We start from the raw sequence: 21,340 nt of genomic DNA on the forward strand, positions 1-21,340 counted from the left end.
TATGTAGATACACATCAACTGAAGCTTTATTTGTGAGAGACTTGAAGCAAAGCAGCAACATGTCACAGCAGGTAGAGGACATCGTACAACATTCCCGCCATAAGACTGCCTCAGCTAACAGAGCACAGTGATCACAATGATTGTCTCTGTCCTGGGAACTACGCCAAACAAGGTTTCTTCTGTGGAGGATTCACTGCAGCTGGGATCCTAAAATCAAACTATTTTCTCAGAATCACTGAGGCACTGGGTGATGGGAAAGGGCAGATATTCAGATTATTGCAGTTATTACCAGGTGGGATTTTCCCAGACCCAGCAGGTATTTATCGGTGATTATCGGGTGGGATTTTCCAGACCCTGCGGGTATTTATCGGTGATTATCGAGTGGGATTTTCCCAGTCCCTGCGGGTATTTATCGGTGATTATCAGGTGGGATTTCCCAGACCCTGCGGGTATTTATCGGTGATTATCGGGGTGGGATTTCCCAGACCCTGCGGGTATTTATCGGTGATTATCGGGTGGGATTTCCCAGACCCTGCGGGTATTTATTGGTGATTATCGGGGTGGGATTTCCCAGACGCTGCGGGTATTTATCGGTGATTGTCGGGTGGGATTTCCCAGACCCTGTGGGTATTTATCAGTGATTATCGGGTGGGATTTCCCAGACCCTGTGGGTATTTATCGATGATTATCGGGTGGGATTTCCCAGACCCTGCGTGTATTTATCGGTGATTATCGGGGTGGGATTTTTCCAGACTCCTGCTCCACTGCCGGGACCTGGCACTCACCGGGTGAGTCAATGGGTGGAGTATCGGGCTGGTGCACCGCGGTTTTCCAATAAGCTTCAGGCTGCCTGCAAGGTCTCACCGGAGGTGCCGAGTCTGGGAATATTGTGCCTGGTGTAAGTAGCTGTTTTATTTTTACAATGGGATAAAACCTTCATTCTCCTGGATTGTTACTGTCCGGGAACAGATTTTCAGCGGGTCTGTGTTTTTACCCCCATCAGCGAGACGTGGACTGAAGTAAGGATAGAGTTTCTCAGTGAATGTACCAGTGAAAGTGTGGATATGGGACTTGTTATCTGAGTTATAAAAGGACACCTTCCCTCCCTCATAATCCAGGCAGACTCCAATCTTTCTCGGGTTCACACTCAGCTCTAAGTGTTTCCATGGTTTGGTACAAGCCCAGTATCTATTCCCCTCTCTCAGTCCCACTGCCCAGTATCCGTTACCTGGATTCAGGATGATTTTTCCCTTCCTGTTGATGGACTCCTTGGTCACACCCACAGCCCACTGAGTCTTGTTCCCCACCTCCACCTCCCAGGAATGTTTCCCTGATGTGAATCCCTCCAATCCCAGGACAAAGACACAGGGATCAAATCTCTCCGGATTGTCGGGGAGCTGCTGCCTTTTCCCGGTGTTTCTCACGGTGCTCAGGTCCTCAGACAGGAGAAGGTAAGGACTGGCTGTATTAGGGTCCAAGGTGACTGGAGCTGGCAACAGATGGACACAGATAGAAAGTTAGTCGCTCACTGTAACTTTCACAGCCGGTTAGTGATTGGTCAAATCGGCAATGATCCACAATTAGAAATTCATCCTCAGGGGAAACTTTCAGCAGTGCACAGGGAAAACGGGAAAACACTGCCGGGGAAAGGTTTTACCGAGCGGGCACACCCTGCAGAGAGAGAGAGAGGGACAGAGAGAGAGAGAGAGAGTGAGGGAGAGAGAGGGACAGAGAGACAGAGGGAGAGGGAGAGAGAGAAACAGAAGGGGGGACAGAGAGTGAGAGAGGGCACGCGCGACTGGCAGAGAGAGGGAGAGAGAGACTGGACCCCAGGACTGCACTGAATCAGGGTCTGCAATATAAACTGTCGGAAATAGAGACAGGCTGCAGGAAGGAGGTGAGAAGGGGATACGGTTCCCCATGGGAGAACAGTGGATAAAATGACATTATTACAGCATCTGGACAGATGCAGACCAAGTAAACATAGAAACATGGAAAATAGGTGCAGGAGTAGGCCATTTGGCCCTTCGTGCCTGCACCACCATTCAATAAGATCATGGCTGATCATTCCCTCAGTACCCCTTTCCTGCTTTCTCTCCATACCTCTTGATCCCATTAGCAGTAAGGGCCATATCTAACACCCTCTTGAATATATCCAATGAACTGGCATCAACAACTCTCTGCGGTAGGGAATTCCACAGTGAATAAGTTTCTCCTCATCTCAGTCCTAAATTGCCTACCCCTTATCCTAAGACTGTGTCCCCTGGTTCTGGACTTCCCCAACATCGGGAACATTCTTCCCGCATCTAACCGGTCCAGTCCCGTCAGAATCGTATACGTTTCCATGAGATCCCCTCTCATCCTTCTAAAGTCCAGTGAATAAAGGCCCAGTTGATCCAGTCTCTCCTCATATGAGAGTCCAGCCATCCCAGGAATCAGTCTGGTGAACCTTCGCTGCACTCCCTCAATAGCAAGAACGTCCTTCCTCAGATTAGGAGACCAAAACTGAACACAATATTCCAGGTGAGGCCTCACTAAGACCCTGTACAACTGCAGTAAGACCTCCCTGCTCCTCTACTCAAATCCCCTCGCTATGAAGGCCAACATACCATTTGCCTTCTTCACCGCCTGCTGTACCTGCATGCCAACTTTCAATGACTGATGAACCATGACACCCAGGTCTCGTTGCACCTCCCCTTTTCCTAATCTGCCGCCATTCAGATAATATTCTGCCTTCGTGTTTTTGCCCCCAAAACGGATAACCTCACATTTATCCACATTATACTGCATCTGCCATGCACTTGCCCACTCACCTAACCTGTCCAAATCACCCTGCAGCCTCTTAGTGTCCTCCTCACAGCTCACACTGCCACCCAGTTCAGTGTCATCTGTAAACTTGGAGATATTACACTCAATTCCTTCATCTAAATCGTTAATGTATATTGTAAAGAGCTGGGGTCCCAGCACTGAGCCCTGCAGCACTCCACTAGTCACTGCCTCCCATTCCGAAAAGGACCCGTTTATCCCGACTCTCTGCAAACCAGTTCTCTATCCACGTCAGTACATTACTCCCAATACCATGGGCTTTGATTTTGCACACCAATCTCTTGTGCGGGGTCTTCTCAAAAGCCTTTTGAAAGTCCAAATACACCACATCCACTGGTTCTCCCTTGTCTACTCTGCTAGTTACATCCTCAAAAAATTGCAGAAGATTCGTCAAGCATGATTTCCCTTTCATAAATCCATGCTGACTTGGTCCGATCCTGTCACTGCTTTCCAAATGTGCTGCTATTTCATCCTTAATGATTGATTCCAATATTTTCCTCACTACTGATGTCAGGCGAACCGGTCTGTAATTAACCGTTTTCTCTCTCCCTCCTTTTTTAAAAAGTGGTGTTACATTAGCTACCCTCCAGTCCATAGGAACTGATCCAGAGTTGATAGACTGTTGGAAAATGATCACCAATGCATCCACTATTTCTAGGGCCTCTTCCTTAAGTACTCTGGGATGCAGACTATCAGGCCCCGGGGATTTATCGGCCTTCAATCCCATCAATTTCCCGAACACAATTTCCCGCCTAATAAGGTTATCCTTCAGTTCCTCCTTCTCACTAGACCCACTGTCCCCGAGTACATTCGGAAGGTTATTTCTGTCTTTCTTCGTGAAGACAGAACCAAAATATTTGTTCAATTGGTCTGCCATTTCTTTGTTCCCCATTATAAATTCATCTGAATCTGACTGCAAGGGACCTACGTTTGTCTTCACTAATCTTTTTCTCTTCACATATTTATAGAAGCTTTTGCAGTCAGTTTTTATGTTCCCTGCAAGCTTCCTCTCGTACTCTATTTTCCCCCTCTTAATTAAACCCTTAGTCCTCCTCCGTTGAATTCTAAATTTCTAAAAGTACCTTAAAATATGCGAAATATCAGAGGAATATCAGTTAAACTGCAGTTAGAATAATATAAAAACATGCACACTTCTGCAAGTCTACATAAGCTGTAATGCATTTTTCTTTTCTCAAGTTGAATGTTATTTTAACTCCGTTTGTGACATGTATAAAATTGTACAGATTATTTTCTGTGTAATAACTGCAAAGAATGTTTATTGGTTTCAGTATTTAAAATAACTGGCAGCAGAACCAAGAAAATTGTTCCTCTTCACCCACAGATACACTGATGGAAATGTGTCTGGTGTATAGTTTGTATCATTTGCAAAGTTAGTTGTTCAATAACACTCCTGTTCGCCTGTGCTACTTTCTGAATGTGGATGAAGGGGGTGTTTCAGCCCACGTACAATCAGAGCCAATTCCACCAGCAATGCATGGTACGGGACAGATTGGAGTGAGATGGGGCAACTGGTGTGGCTCTCACTTCACTATTTTGGAACAATAATGATTTCAACAGACAGCGCTGTTCGCAGGGATTAGAGTATGTTATACATTCGAGTGTGGTGTAAAATGCAATATGGGCGATATTTTCACTCTTGCACACCGACACAGCTATGAAGATTGGATCTCACCACTTGGGCAGCTTATCTCAAAATATATTCTCCATCACAGAGCAGAAGGAAAATACCATGTCTGACCTCCTGTATTTGCAGTATTGTCTGGGGTTATCTCCATCACAGTGTATTGTGATCTGGAACAAAAAGTGCCAAGGAAGGGATCTGGGCCTTAAAATATCACGGTTCACACACGGTTGACAAGACATTTAAGTGAAGTATAACATGTACAGAAATTCATTATTGACGAAAGGATGTTTGTGTAGACTTTCACACAAGGTCCGTTCAGTTTTGGTCACACTGGACATTAACACTTTTATATTTAAATACATTGTAATCCTCTCTAGTGATGGTGTCTGGAATTGTCCAGCAGCTGAGGTTTGCTGAATAAATAAAATAATTACAAATACAATCATTTAAATTAATTATATGCTGTAAATTCTTGAATAAGTGTGGCAAACAAATGATCCTCTTCACACAACAGGAGAGAAAGTACCTACAGGTAGTGATCAGATAGGCAAATGGAAAAGGGATTAACAGTCAGGAGGATTGAAAGAAACTGAGACAGAGAAAGTAAAGGACCAGGTCAGTGAACTGAACGAGAAAATATAATCAACAGCTTCCAGTCGTTACACACGTAGAACTGGTCAATATCAGTGTGATGTCACTGAATACACTTCTACCTGATGAACAATTAGATTGGGTAAAATTAAAATCATTCTGGTTAAATACACGGAATGTAATACTGCCTGTGGTGTGGCCGAACTATGGTATTCAGTCACTTTGCTTGATGGGGTCACTATCCTTAGAATAGGATCCCATTAAATTATTACAATTGTACATTTACAGTCTCAGCCTTTGTAAAGATTGAGCTGTGAGGCAGTGCACTGATGCACAAAATGTTCTCAGGTATCAACATTTAACTTCAACAGTTATTGTATTTATTATAAAAACAGAAAATATTAGAAATATTTATAAAAAATTATCTGAAACAAGAAGAGACTAATTAACATCTTGGGTGTGGCCACTTCATCAGAACTGGAAACTGAAATATAAGTAAATCCCTGAGCAGAGGGGAGAAAGAAAAGGGGAAGAAGAAATAGCAGATACTGCAATCACAGAGAGAACATTAATGGGCTGAATGACCTGCTCACTGCAGGAAGTCTGAAATTTAAACAGGAAAAGATGCAAACACAGACCACACCCACATTTCATGTCACCTCTCACTGCAGTATTTTATTCATTTCTTTCCAATTTCTACCAAGTCTTGCCTCTTTTCCTTAAGAGAATCTTTCCCATGCGTTCTCCCAATCTCAGCTGGCTGCACACTTTGATTCTATTTATCTGTAGTTTGTTTGTTTCTTTATTCCACCTGCACAGAGTTATACTGATCTTCCAGTCTTCAGTTCCAAAGTAGGATGTAACTAAAACACGAGTCTGTTTTTTATCGAATGCAGACTGATAAAAGCATAAAATTCTATCAATGCCGATATTTCAGAATTCCAACACTCAGTTTTTGTCTTTTACTTTTATTTGTCCCATTATGTATTGACATTGTCAGGAATATTTCATCATCCTTACATCTAACTGCAGTAATCATGTTTATTTTTAATCCATTCTTTTTGTGAATGTTCTTGTGCTTGTTACAGTCTGGGCTGTCCACCTCCCTCTTTATTGGTGTGAACATCAAATTGCAGTTTCCTGAAGCAGGCTCTGTGTTCTGTGCAGGAGCTCATAGACTTCCAGAACTCAGAGACTAGGTGGCCAAAATTCAGGTACGTCAGAAAGCTGGTGCACCTATGAGGATCCGACCTGCTTTTAATGCTGGGATGTCCGAAGCGGCTGGAGGAGTTTCAAAGTCCCACCGGAAGTCGGTCATAGTGGGGGCGGGAGATCGACAGGAAGGAGCTGAATTTGTGTCGGGACCGGGACTCCGCCGCTATCAGTCAGCGGTGGAGGAGTGGTGATGTCACAGCGCGTGTGTGTCACCACGCTCTCTCCCTCCGTTAAAGGGGAGAGCGTCTGTCAGTATTATATCTTCAGCCACTGGGCCACCAGGGAGGGTTTTGGCCGGGCCAGCGGTCTGGCACCCAAGAGTGGGTACAAGGCTGCCCGTTAGTGGCCCGGCCGAACCCAGAGGCACTATCTTGCCGGCCGATTGGGAAGTGCTTGCGGCGGTCATCAGGATCGGGGCGGAATCGGGACCAGGCCGAAAAATCCCCGACCTGAATCTGGGTCGGGGCGGTCATTTGACGACAAAGCGGCGGTCACGGGATTCCGCCACATGGCCCCCACAAACGGTCAGTAATGGGTCTCTCGGAGACCCTGAATTTTGGCCCCTAGGTGTCAGCCATGGCTCAGTGCGAGCACTCTCACCTCTCAGAAGGTCATGGGTTCAATCCCACTCCAGAGACTTGAGCACAAAATGCAGGCTGACATTCCAGTGCAGTACTGAGGAGTGCTGCAGTGTCAGACGAGAAAATTACCCTGAGAATGGTGAGATGTAGCAATTTGAAGGAAAAGCTACACAGAGATTCGCTGATAGGAAAGAGAATCTCATCAGTGGAGAAAACTGAGAGAAGTCAAGGAATCGAAGAATGCTAAATGACAGCATCAGGCCTGTCCGTGCCAGTGTCTCTGATTGCGATGTGAGGGGCTGGATTCTCTCCAGTTGCTGGTTTAGCCCACGTGTCTCTGCCACTAACCCACTGATGTCCTGGGGCCCTAATTATTCAGACAGGACGAGTTAGGAGCAGTGATAGTGTTCCTCATTGAGAGACTGAGTTAGCAGGGAGGGAATAGAGCGCTGTTACAGCCTGTTAATTACAGGGCAGGCGACTTCTAAATCAGCAGGAAACACAAGTGGCAAGGTGTCTGAAGGAGCAGCAGTAAGGGCTCCCTGATTCTCTGATACATCTACGGAAGTGTGTCAGCTTTTATTCATTGAAAGCACTGCGCTATAATTGGTCCTCCTGTCTCTGACTACTGGTTTTGTACCACATTCTCCCCTTACTGTGCACCCTCCTCATGCTGTGCGAATGGATATTCTTCCCACGTCCTCATCATCATCCCCTTCCAGTAGCAGCAAGCTTGTCTTCACTGCGATTTTATGGTGTACCTCGCAAGCTGCAGTGATTCTGGAGACTCTCGACAGACTGTATTGCAGGGCTCGACGAGATTTATCCAGGCACCGAGAAACTAGGCTTCAAAATGCCTGCAGTCTTCTCTATCGCACTTCTTGCACTGACATGGGCCTTATTATGTCCAGTGTCCCCCTCTGTCTGTAGAAACCTTACTGCAGTTGTAAGTCATGACTGCTGGGGATAACCTGATCACCAATCAACCACCTTGATACTTTGTTTGAGTCACAGGGGCTGGTATGGTAGATTATCACATGATGAAAGCATCAAGACAGATTCCCAGAGAATGGGTTTTATGTTCAGTATAAGGTTATATGACATGCACACTGACTGCACATGAATCAAATGAAAACATTTCCTGTTCATGATATTGAGCAGGTTTTCATATGGGGCTTTGATATGCATTCAGTCAATTGCTCCATTTACCAGTTGGTACCTGTTACGTCTAGAATGAACGAATCTAACTGAGTACTGTAGAGGTGACAGGATCGAACCAAGTCGGCATAGATTTATGAAAGGGAAATCATGCTTGACGAATCTTCTGGAATTTTTTGAGGATGTAACCAGCAGAGTGGACAAGGGAGAACCAGTGGATGTGGTGTATTTGGACTTTCAAAAGGCTTTTGACAAGGTCCCAGACAAGAGATTGGTGTGCAAAATCAAAGCGCATGGTATTGGGGGTAATGTACTGACGTGGATAGAGAACTGGTTGGCAGACAGGAAGCAGAGAGTCGGGATAAACAGGTTCTTTTCAGAATGGCAGGCAGTGACTAGTGAAGTGCCGCAGGGCTCAGTGCTGGGACCCCAGCTCTTTACAATATACATTAACAATTTAGATGAAGGAATTGAGTGTAATATCTCCAAGTTTGCAGATGACACTAAACTGGGTGGCAGTGTGAGCTGTGAGGAGGACGCTAAGAGTCTGCAGGGTGACTTGAACAGGTTTGGTGAGTGGGCAAATGCATGGCAGATGCAGCATAATGTGGATAAATGTGAGGTTATCCATTTTGGGGGCAAAAACACGAAGGCAGAATATTATCTGAATGGCGGCAGATTCGGAAAAGGGGAGGTGCAACGAGACCTGGGTGTCATGGTTCATCAGTCACTGAAAGTGAGCATGCAGGTACAGGAGGCGGTAAAGAAGGCAAATGGTAAGTTGGCCTTCATAGTTCGGGGATTTGAGTACAGGAGCAGGGAGGTCTTACTGCAGTTGTACACGGCCGTAGTGAGGCCTCACCTGTAATATTGTGTTCAGTTTTGGTCTCCTAATCTGAGGAAGGACGTTCATGCTATTGAGGAAGGCAAGCGAAGGTTCATCAGACTGATTCCAGGGATGGCTGGACTGTCATATGAGGAGAGGCTGGATCAACTCGGCCTTTATTCACTGGCGTTTAGAAGGATGAGAGGGGAGCTCATAGAAACGTATAAGATTCTAATGGGACTAGACAGGTTAGATGCGGGAAGAATGTTCCTGATGTTGGGGAAGTCCAGAACCAGGGGACATAGTCTTAGGATAAGAGGTAGACCATTTAGGACTGAGATGAGAAGAAACATCTTCACTCAGAGAGTTGTTAACCTGTGGAATTCCCTGCCGCAGAGAGTTGTTGATGCCAGTTCATTGGATATATTTAAGAGGGAGTTAGATATGGCCCTTATGGCTAATGGGATCAAGGGGTATGGAGAAAAAGCAGGAAAGGAGTACTGAAGGAATGATCAGCCATGATCTTATTGAATGGCAGTGCAGGTTCGATTGGCCGAATGGCCTACTCCTGCACCTATTTTCTATCTTTCTACGTGAGTAAGTGTGACCTTAGTCTCTTTATTCTAATTCCAGAGTGTTGGTACATCATCGGAGGCCAGCTTATATACAGTGCTCCCAAGGGATGCTGGGATCCCTTGGGACTCCATCAGATATGCCCTCTGGTGGCGGTAGAATGCTGGTTACATAGTGCTGCATACTTAACAGTACCCTACTGTTATATATACAAACTTGTATTTACTCTGTACAGCCACCAGAGGGCTCATACCCTGGAGTCCCAAGGAATCCCATAATCCCTTGGGAGCACAGGTATTTAAGGAGGCCTCACAGGTTGGAGAGGCACTCTGGAGACCTGCAATAAAAGACTAAGTTCACACGTTACTTTGAGCTCACAGTATTCAGTCTGACTCTTTCCCCATACATAACAACTGGCGACAATATACAGATAGCGAACCCAAAGATGCAGAGAACAGTGGGCATCCTGGAGAAATTGTCGGAGGGAGATGATTGGGAAACTTATGTGGAGTGACTCGGCCAATACTTCGTAGCAAATGAGCTAGATGGGGAAGAGAACGCTGCCAAATGAAGGGCGATCCTCCTCACTGTCTGTGGGGCACCAACATATCGCCTCATGAAGAATCTGCTCACTCCAGCGAAACCCACGGAGAAATCGTACGATGATTTGTGCACACTGGTCCGAGAGCATTTGAACCCAAAGAAAAGCGTTCTGATGGCGAGGTACCGGTTCTACACCTACAAAAGGTCTGAAGGCCAGGAAGTGGCGAGTTATGTCGCCGAGCAAAGATGCCTTGCAGGACATTGCGAATTTGAAGGACATTTGGAGCACATGCTCAGAGCCTTTTTCGTACTTGGCATTGGTCACGAAACCATATTTTGCAAACCTTTGACTGTAAAGACCCCAACCTTGAGTAAGGCCATAGCGATAGCCCAGGCATTCATTGCCACCAATGACAATACGAAGCAAATCTCTCAGCACAGAAGTGCTACTACAAGTACTGTGAACAAAGTGATGTTGTTTTCGAATCGTAACGTACAGGGCAGGGCACACATACCTGCAGCTGAACGTCCGCAGATGTCTGAGTCCACCATCAAGGGTGATGAATGCAAGGCCATTAACACCTTGTTGGCGCTGTGGGGGTGATCATCGTTTCCATTCATGCCGATTCATAGGGTACATTTGCAAGGGCTGTGGAACAATGTGACACCTCCAACTAGTGTGCAGGCAAGCTGCAAATGCTGTTAAACCTGCAAACCACCATGTTGCAAAGGAGGGCAGATCCACGGAGGATCACGACAAACCGGAGCCTCAGACTGAGGAGGCAGAGGTACATGGGGTGCACACATTCACCACGAATTGTCCCCCGATAATGCTGAATATTGAACTAAATGGACTCCCGGTGTCAATGGAACTGGACACAGGCACGAGTCAGTCCATCATGGGCAAAAAGACTTTAGAAAGATTGTGGTGCAACAAGGCCTCAAGGCCAGTCTTAACTCCAGTTCGCACGAAACTGAGAACTTGCATGAAAGAACTGATTCCTGTAATCGGCAGTGCTACTGTAAAGGTCTCCTACGATGGAGCGGTGCACAAGCTATCACTCTGGGTGGTACCGGGCGATGGTCCCACGCTTCTCGGCAGGAACTGGCTGGGAAAGATACGCTGGAACTGGGACGACATCCAAGCGCTATCGCCCGCTGACAACACTTCGTGTGCCCAGGTCTTAAACAAATTTTCTTCACTGTTCGAACCAGGCATCAGGAAATTCGAAGGAGCAAAAGTGCAGTTCCACCTAATTCCGGGGGCGCGACCCATCCATCACAAGGCGAGAGCAGTACTATACACGAAGAGAGAAAGGGTAGAGATTGAACTAGACCGGCTGCAAAGAGAGGGCATCATTTCACCGATCGAGTTCAACGAGTGGGCCAGTCCTATCGTCCCAGTCCTCAAGGGAGACGGCACCGTCGGAATTTGTGGCGATTACAAAGTAACGATCAATCGTTTCTCCCTGCAGGACCAATACCCACTACCAAAGGCCGATGGTCTCTTTGCAATGCTGGTGGGAGGAAAGACATTCACGAAGCTGGATCTGACTTCAGCCTACATGATCCAGGAACTGGAGGAATTATCGAAGGCCCTCACCTGCATCAACACACACAAAGATCTTTTTCTTCATAACAGATCCCCATTTGGAATCCGATCAGCTGCGGCGATATTCCAGAGAAACATGGAAAGCTTCCTGAAGTCGGTCCTGCACACCGTGGTCTTCCAGGATGAAATGTTGGTTACAGGTCGGAACACAGTCGAGTATTTGCAGCACCTGGAGGAGGTTCTTAGTCTACTCAACTGTGTGGGGCTCAGGTTGAAATGCTCGAAGTGCGTTTTCCTGGCACCTGAGGAGGAGTTCTTGGGAAGGAGTATTGCGGCGGACGGCATCAGGCCCACCAACGCGAAGACGGAGGCAATCGAGAACGCACCGAGGCCACAGAATGTGATGGAGCTGCGGTCGTTTCTGGGACTCCTGACCTACTTTGGTAACTTCTTACCGGGTCTCAGCACACTGTTGGAACTACTGCATGTCTTACCACAAAAAGAGCACGAATGGGTTTGGGGCAAAAGCCAAGAAAATGCCTTTGTAAAAGCGAGGAAAGTGTTATGCTCAAACAAATTGCTTGTGTTTTATGATCCATGTAAGCGTTTGGTACTAGCCTGTGATGCGTCATCATATGGTGTTGGGTGTGTATTGCAATAAGCTAATGATTTTTGGAAACTGCAACTGGTTGCTTATGCATCCAGGAGTCTGTTTAAGGCTGAGAGAGCCTACAGCATGATTGAGAAAGAAGCGTTAGCGTGTGTCTATGGGGTAAAGAAAATGCATCAATACCTGTTTGGGCTAAATTTCGAATTGGAAACTGACCATAAGGCGCTTATATTCCTTTTTTCCGAGAGTAAAGGGATAAATACCAACGCATTGGCCCGCATCCAAAGATAGGCACTCACATTGTCCGCATACAACTACGCCATCCGCCACAGGCCAGGCACAGAAAACTGCGCCGATGCTCTCAGTAGGCTGCCATTGCCCAGCACGGGGCTGGAAATGGCGCAGCCCGCAGATCTAGCCATGGTTATGGAAGTATTTGAGAGTGAGCAATCACCCGTCACTGCCTGGCAGATCAAAAGCTGGACAAGCCAGGGCCCCTTATTATCTCTAGTCAAAAGCTGTGTGCTTCACGGGAGCTGGTCCAGTGTCTCAATGGAAATGCAGGAAGAGATAAAGCCGTTCCAACAAAGATGAAAATGTCTATACAAGCAGACTGCCTTCTGTGGGACAATCGAGTAGTGGTCCCCAAGAAGGGCAGAGACACCTTCATCAATGACTTCCACAGTACCCACCCAGACATCGTAATGATGAAAGCGATAGCCAGATCCCACGTGCGGTGGCCCGGTATCAATGCGGACTTAGAGTCCTGCGTTCACAGATGTAATACATGCTCGCAGTAAAGCAATGTACCCAGGGAGGTGCCGCTAAGTTTATGGTCTTGACCCTCTAAACTGTGGTCTGGGGAACACGTTGACTATGCAGGCCCGTTCTTGGGTAAAATGTTCCTTGTGGTTGTAGACGCGTATTCCAAGTGGATTGAATGTCGGCTAGCACGTCCGCTGCCACTACTGAAAGCCTGCGGGCCATGTTTGCCACTCACGGCTTACCCGATGTCCTGGTGAGCGACAATGGGCCATGTTTTACCAGTGCTGAGTTCAAAGAATTCATGACCTGTAACGGGATCAAACATGTCACATCTGCCCCGTTTAAACCAGCGTCCAATGGTCAGGCAGAGAGAGCAGTGCAAACCATCAAGCAAGGCATGAAAAGGGTAACTGAAGGTTCACTGCAGACTCGCATATCCCAAGTCCTGCTTAGCTGCCGTATGAGATCCCACTCGCTCACTGGGATCCCACCTGCTGAACTGCTCAAGGAAAGAGCACTTAAGACAATGCTCTCGTTAGTTCACCCTGATCTACATGAACAGGTAGAGAGCAGGCAGCTTTAACAAAGTGCATACCATGATAGCGCAAATGTGTCACGCGAGATTGAAGTCAATGATCCTTTGTTTGTATTGAATTATGGACAAGGTCCCAAGTGGCTTCCCGGCACTGTCGTGGCCAAAGAGGGGAGCAGGGTGTTTCGGGTCAAACTTTCTAATGGACTCATTCACCGGAAACACTTGGAGCAAATGAAACTCAGATTTATGGATTATCCTGACAACCCACCTTGGACCTTACCTTTTTTGATCCCCCAACATACACACCAGTGGCAACCGGCACCACGGTTGACCACGAAGCAGAACCCATCATCCACAGCAGCCCAGCGAGGGCCCAACCAATGATTCAACTATACCAGCTTTCACACCGAGACGATCAACCAGGGCAAGAAGGGCCCCAGATCGACTCACATTGTAAACAGTTACACGATTGACTTTGGGGGCGAGGGGCGAGTATTGTTATATATGCAAACTTGTATTTACTCTGTACAGCCACCAGAGGGCTCATTCCCTGGAGTTCCAAGGGATCCCATAATCCCTTGGGAGCACAGGTATTTAAGGTGGCCTCACAGGTTGGTGAGACACTCTGGAGACCTGCAATAAAAGACTACGGTCACACTTTACTTTGAGCTCACAGTCTTCAGTCTGACTCTTTCTCCATACATTACACCTACCTGTCTGCAGCACTGGACAGATTGCCCTCATTGTTTTCTGGTTCCATTGGGAAGAAAATGAAGTGAATGAGCCCCATGAGGATATCATCAGTCAACTTTTTTATCCAATGTTGCATGACCAATGTGGTAAAGATGACCAGATGCTGGTTGGAAGGATCCAGATCCAGATGTAAAAACATTGAAGACAGCAGTGACTTTGACTGCCAGACAGTATTACTGTCCAAGTGGATGTGAGCTTCAGGTCATCAGTAAGCAGAGGACAAATCTCCCCAAAAGCCTCTGGGGGAGGGTTGCACCTTCGTAGGAGGTGAGGCACTGAGAAGTCCATGTGCGGCCTTCTTGGTCATCAGCCCTGGTGAGTGGATATCCTTCCACATAGTGGTGGGATTAAGTTGGGTTGAGTTAGGGGTTAATTTGGGGAAAATAGTGAGGGAGGGTTGACCACCCACATTGTGGGGCAGTGGGCTCTGTGTGAACATTCAGGACAGGCCGCATTTTGTTGAGGACAATTGTGGTGTAATTTCAAACCGGCAGAGTTGAGGCAGTCGCAGTTACCACCTGTTTAACTGAGATTAGCGCCCCACAGTGGGATGTGAATCATAGAATCAGAGAAACTTACAGCACAGAAGGAGACCATTTGGCCCTTCATGTCCCTGCTGGGATTTTGAAAGAGCAGTCGTGTTTAGTCCCACACCCCTGCGAGGTCTTCATCCTCAAGTACTGTCCAAAACCTTTACAGGTAGAGCGTTCCGATTCCAACAACTCTGAGTGAAAACATTTCTGCTCATCTCCCATCTAGATCTTTTGCCAATGATTTGAAATCTATGAACTCTGGTTATTGACAATTAATAAATCATAGGCCAATCCAGACAAAGAAATTAGACTGTCCCACTCACTCCCCTACTCTTTAATATGGTCTTATGAAGCAATTATCTAATTTCCTTTTAAAGAATTTACGGGACTCTGCTTCCCGTGTCCTGGTGTCCAGTGTTGCTGAAGACATTGGGGTATTTAACATTTAAAGACTAGATTCCCAAATGTAATCAATCGCTGATTGACCGTGAGCTTTCAGAAAACCCGCCTCCAGCAAAAGCAGCAGCAATTTTCAGTTTTCAAATGTAGCTCCTCGTGTCCCTTACCGTTCTGACCCGTCTACTGCCACCGAACTTTGGTTCCCTATTCGAGCGGGATATACATTGGCTCCGACTCACAATATGGAAATACCCAAGACTCCAGGATTTAGGACAGGGCCAGGGACCCATCCACGGGGCAGGCGGAAGATCAGTATATCTCACATCTGCCCCCAAAACACCTGCACCAGAATTTCATCAAACATGTCAAATGGGAGCAGATCTGACAATTATGTATTTTACCAGAAAACTGACTGAAAGTATAATCTAGTCAGTTACACATACAATGAGATATTTATTATAAAAAGACAGATCCCGTCTACTAACAGAGAGCTGTTTAATAGCTGGTGTCAGGAAGCTCACACCCACCTGTATTAATCACTGTCAGCATCTTTCTCCACACTCTGTACTGCAGTGACCCAATGTACTTCCCCACATTGATTAAAGGGGAAACCTTCTGTGGCTCTGGGAGAGTTCGCTTCGCTCTGAAACAGGAGATAAAGGGCAGTGTTGGATCATTCCAGGGTGGGCGAGAAATGTTAGAAATTAAAATATCGGCTCAAATCAAGGCTGTAAATTATACCTTTTCTCTGTTTCTGGAAATTTCTGCAGAATAAGAACAATTATTACTGTTTGTGTTTTGAGAACATTTTATCACAAAAAGAAAGTAACAGGCTGGATTCCACAGAAAAGTACATTGTAAATATGTAAAGTTATTGGGCTGCGTCTTCCTGCCCTCACTGTACTGTGAGTTACTCCACAACATTACAACTGACTCGATCTGACTGCACAACACAACTCAGAGCTACAATACAATTGTCACATCCCGAAGTCTCAAATTACTGAAATTTAAATATTATTTAAAGACAGTCCCTTCAACCTATTCAAGTTGTAACTTGCTCGTGTCCTTTGCCCAAAGGGGATGAATGTATCTGTGAATCTGTACCAGTGCTGTCCAATAGAAATGGCATCCGAGCCACTGGTTTGACCAGACACCATTTTAGCCACAGGCACTAATTTCAGGAGAAAACTCCTTACACACTCACACAATATAGGTACTTCATGTGTATATTTACTGAACAAACATCGATCACCAATCAATAATCAAGGAAGTAAAGCATGCACAACAATCACAAAATACTGGCACACTCTGCTTCTCGTCATAGGTGGTTGGTATTATTTTGTTCAGTGAGTGAGTTTTATATTAGTGAGTGAGGTAGAACAAGTTCAGCGAACGATAGACCAATTAGCTAAATGTCAGTGGTTGGAAAGAGAATGGAATCTGTACTCAAAGATGTAACAGAAAAAGATCTAGAATCTGGAAATATAATGAAGAATAGTCAGCACAGATTTCGCAAGGGGAGATCATGCTTGACCAACCTTACTGAATTCTTTGAAATAACAGAAAGGGGAGATAAGGGGAATTCAGTAGACACACCATTTTGGGATTTTCAAAAGGCCTTTGATAAGATACCGCATAATAGACATGGGACTAAAGTCAGAACATGTGGAGTCAGGGGACAAGTGGCAGAATGGAGAGCAAGTTGACTAAACAGAAAACTGAGACTAGGAATTAAAAGTAGTTACTCAGTTTGGCAAATAATCTTCAATATAGGCAAGTGTGAGGTGGCACATATCGATAGGAAGAAAAGGAGGCCACATACTCCTTGAAAATAAGTCTAAATGGGGTAGTGGACCAGAGGGATCTGGGAATACCAGATACACAAATCACTAGAAGTAGTGACACTGGTTAATACGGCCATAAAAGCAAACAAAGCACAGAACCTTGGTTAGACAACACTTGGAGAAATGTGAACAGTTCTGGTCTCCATACTAACAAAAAAAAGATAGAAACACGAGAGAAGGTGCAAAAAAGATTTACGAGACAGATACCAGAACTGAGAGGTTGTACCAATCAGGAAAGAGTGAACAAGCTGGGGCCCTTTTCTCGAGAAAGGAGAAGACTGAGGAGTGGCCTGACCTTTAAGATTATGAAAGGGTTTGCTAGACGTAGAGAAGCTGTTTCCACTTGCAGGGGAGATCAGAACTGGGGCCATAAGTATAAGAAAGTCACTAATAAATCCAATAGGGAATTCAATAACTTACATTTATATAGCACCTTTAACATAATAAAACTTCTTTCCCCAGAGAGTGGTGAAGGAGGAACATGCTACCATATGGAGTGGTTGAGGTGAATACTATAAATACATTTACGGGGAAGCTCGATAAACACGAGGGAGAAAGGAATAGAATATGTTGATGGGCTTAGGTTACGAAGGGTGGGAGGAGTCTGTGGAATACAAACACCAGCATGGACCTGTTGGGCTGAATGGCCTGTTTCTGTGCTGTAAATACTGTGTAATTCAATATAATATCCTAGGTTTTGATGGCACACTCTGCACAATCTCAAAGACTGTGTCAAAGAGGGACTAAGGAAACAAAAAACACATAAATATACAGCTACCGTTAAAAACTTGATGCTGTCCTGTTCACTCAGCTCTTGTTCAATATCCTGAACTGTGTCTGAAAGTGATGAGATTTCCTCCGTTATCTTCTCAATCCTCCCCTCCATCTCCAGACTGTTTTTCTCTTTCTCCAGTTTCAGATCTTCCAACACAGTCTTCTCTTCCTCACGGAGAAACTGGTGAAGTTTTTCAAATTCACATTTAATCTGTTTCTCTGTATTTATGCCTTGGTCCTTTGGGAAATAGTGAGATTGGGAAAAAAACAAATGAGCATTTTAAAAAGGTGGTGCAGTTCTCTTCATACAAGAATATTTTAGAGATAAACATTCCTTGATGCAATGAAATCTAATTAATGGAGACCAGATGATAATTTATTCAGAAGCGGGAGCTCTAACTGAGGATTGAACTGCTGTATTTTCTTTAACTGCGGTTTCACCAGCACAAGGGACGTGTCCGCGATAATTCAATGGTTCGCTGAAGTGAGATTTTACTTTGGTAATGGACATTCAACGGTTCAAAGAGAAACAAATCGTGATTGGAAAATATAGAACAAAGTGACATCAAATGTACCTGAATGTGGGCCAAGGTTTTCACATAATCACTTTTTGCAGCATCACATTCCTCCTTCTTGTCCCGGACCGGCTTCAGTAAGGTTCGCAGTTCCTCCTGAACAAAGATCAGTTAATTTGTGCACTTTGTGCCATAAACAGCTGATAATTAAATACCATTTAGTTTAATCAAAGAAAATTCTCAGAGCATTCATTCCCTGGAATATAGATTAGCGGTGATCTAATTGAGGTGTTTAAGATGATTAAAGGTGTTGATAGGGTAGATCGAGAGAATTCTTTATAAACTGGGCCGTGCCTGGTATCTGTTCACTAATTATAATCTCGAGTAGCTTCACAGGGTTTCTGACCTTTCTTGCTTCTTTCAGCAACCTTAATCTACCCAGTATTCCCATATCCTTGGCTTCCTCCAGCACTTGTCCCTCTATGATGAGAATGTGCTGCTGATTGTACTGGTCTCCAGCTACAGTCCCTGAAGGTTCCCTCTCGAGGTCTGATCCTATCCTGGCCTCATCACTCACTGAATCTAATTCTACCCACTCGCCCTCAGAACATCTCTTGCCTTCTCTCCCCTGTAAATTGCTGCATATGGAAGGTCAGAAATACGTTTCAGTTAATGATTAATATACACTTTTCATATCTCTTCACCTTTGTATTATGGTATCAGTCTTTCTCTTTTATAATATTACACAATAACCACACCTCATGGAATCCATCTTAGTTATAACTTTCTCAGCTGTTTCCCGAGTTCTATTTCTCCTGTTGTCCCTTTAGGTTGTACTTTACTTTAATACCAACCATTCCCTTTTAATTTTCCTTCTGTCCGCTATCCCTATTTTTACTTTCACTTCTCTCGGGTTTTCTTTACTGTATCTGGTCTCTGGTGATGTGCTTTGTCCCCTAATTCACACAGGGGGTTTCTTTCACCTTAGTTCTCCTCTGTCCCTTTCCCCTTAACTTCTCAAGTGCTTTCCCGTTAAATCTGCCTCTGCCTGTGCTGTCCTTTAAGAAAATACCCAGAGTAATTGATCTGCTTCTGTTTCCTGGTCCCTGTTGTTTTCCTGATTGCTGAAACATTGCGCTGTTCCGGACACTTTGAAGTTTAACAAGTTCATGTCGACATTAAACGCTTCACATCTGGAATATAAATAGGAGACACGTTCCACAGACCATCACTCGCCACGGAGACAGGATCGGTATCGATCTGAGAACATACTGTACAAGAGATTTCACTTTGCATTCCATGGGCTGATCAATTTACACTGATCTATTAAAGTGGTGTTTGGAATAAAGTGAAACTCTCACTTCCTGTCCCTGGTTCCTTCAGCAGCGATACAAATGGCAGTCCGTGTAAGGACTGAGTCATTAAATAAACACAAACACATTATCTAAAGTGCTTTAAGTATTGAGAGACGCTCAAACCCGAATCTGTGAACACTCCCTGTTCAGGATTCTGTTACCTGTGACTATATTTATTTTACACGGCATTAACTCACCTTAAACTCTTCGGTCGCTTCTTCCAGCGGCAGCACCTCGTGGTTTTGATGACTTTTTGAAATCTGACAAATGGCACAGATGGGCTGTTTGTCAGTTTTACAAAAAACCTTCATCTTCTCCTTGTGACGGCTGCATTCCTGCTGATTTTGATCACTTTTAACACTTTTTACAAATATCTCCACGATGTTGGCGAGGGTGCGGTTGGGTCTCAGGACCCTGGAGGAAGTCTCCTTTTGACAGACGGGACAGGCGGCGGGGACAGAGCTCTCCCAGTCCCGGGTTAGACATGATCGGCAGAAGCTGTGATCACAGTCCAGTGAGACAGGGTCTTTATACAGATCATGGCACACAGCACAGGAAAGTTCACCTTCCATCTCGAAGGACTGCTCCACGTAAAATGGTGATGAGTGCTCAGTAAAACACTTTCAGTTTCAGTTCCTGGTTCCAGCAGCAACATTATCAATCACCGCCCAGGAAAGGGCAGGTAACAGTGATAAACAGACTGTTGCAATAACCAGACTGGTTCACTCATTTCCTTCAGGGGACCTTCTACACCGACCCAGTCTGGTCTGAATGTGTCTCTGGTCCCACAACATGCAAAACAACCGCTCCAAAACAGAACAAGAAAATAAATATCTGACGGAGCCAGCAGCAACGGCCAGGGCAAGGATCAGACAATTCCCAGTCAACCTGCAAAGGCACCAACATCAGGAGAATGTCCATATTAGAATAGTTGATCCACAGGTTAGTTAAGCAACAGCCTGACACAGAGTCCCATCAATACAAAGCAAAATACTGCGGATGCCGGAAATCTGAAATAAAAAATAAAATGCTGGAAATACTCAGCAGGTCAGGCAGCATCTGTGGCTAGAGAAACAGAGTGAACGTTTCAGGTCGATGACCTTTTATCAGAACCGGGAAAAGTTAGGCATGTAACAGGTTTTAAGTAAGTACAGAGGCAGGGGAGGAAAGAACAAAAGGGAAGGTCTGTGATAGGGTGGAGGGCAGGAGAGATTAAATGACAAAAGGGATGTTGCGAGGCTGGAGCGGGTGGTAATCATACAATGATTACAGCACAGAATGAGGCCATTCGGCCCATCGATCCTGTGCCGGCTCTGTGCAAGAGCACTTCAGATAGTCCCACTCCCCCGCCCTTTCCCTGTAGCCCTGCATTTTTTTTCCTTGAGGTACTTATCCAGTGCCCTTTTGAAAGCCACAATTGAATCTGCCTCCACCACCCTTTCAGTCAGTGCATTCCAGATCATAACCACTCGCTGCGTAAAAAAGTTTCCCTCGTGTCACCTGTGGTTCTTCAGCCAATCACCTTCAATCTGTGTCCTCTGGTTCTCGACCCTTCTGCCAATGGGAACAGTTTCTCTCGATCTACTGTCTAGATTTCCTCATGATTTTGAATACCTCTATCATATCTTCTCTCAATCTTCTCTGCTCTAAGGAGAACATCCCCAGCTTCTCCAGTCTATCATATAACTGAAGTCCGTCAACCTTCCGAAAGTGCGGTGCCCAGAATTGGACACAGTTTAGGCCGAAC

At 45.4% G+C, this 21,340-nt stretch overlaps 1 protein-coding gene across 1 annotated transcript; it reads right to left on the bottom strand.

Moving 5' to 3' along the window:
- Nucleotides 1-436: 436 nt before the first annotated feature.
- LOC139229710 (zinc-binding protein A33-like) lies at nucleotides 437-20,180 on the bottom strand. The gene is made up of 6 exons (XM_070861240.1): nucleotides 19,791-20,180; nucleotides 18,299-18,394; nucleotides 17,728-17,961; nucleotides 15,847-15,869; nucleotides 15,633-15,748; nucleotides 437-1,489 (listed from the first exon to the last, which is right to left on the bottom strand). Exons 1-6 carry the CDS (start codon nucleotides 20,163-20,165, stop codon nucleotides 918-920), a joined length of 1,416 nt encoding a protein of 471 aa, XP_070717341.1. The 5' UTR covers nucleotides 20,166-20,180; the 3' UTR covers nucleotides 437-917.
- Nucleotides 20,181-21,340: the final 1,160 nt, after the last annotated feature.

This window comes from Pristiophorus japonicus, chromosome 19 (assembly GCF_044704955.1).
Source record: "Pristiophorus japonicus isolate sPriJap1 chromosome 19, sPriJap1.hap1, whole genome shotgun sequence".
NCBI lineage: Eukaryota > Metazoa > Chordata > Chondrichthyes > Pristiophoridae > Pristiophorus > Pristiophorus japonicus.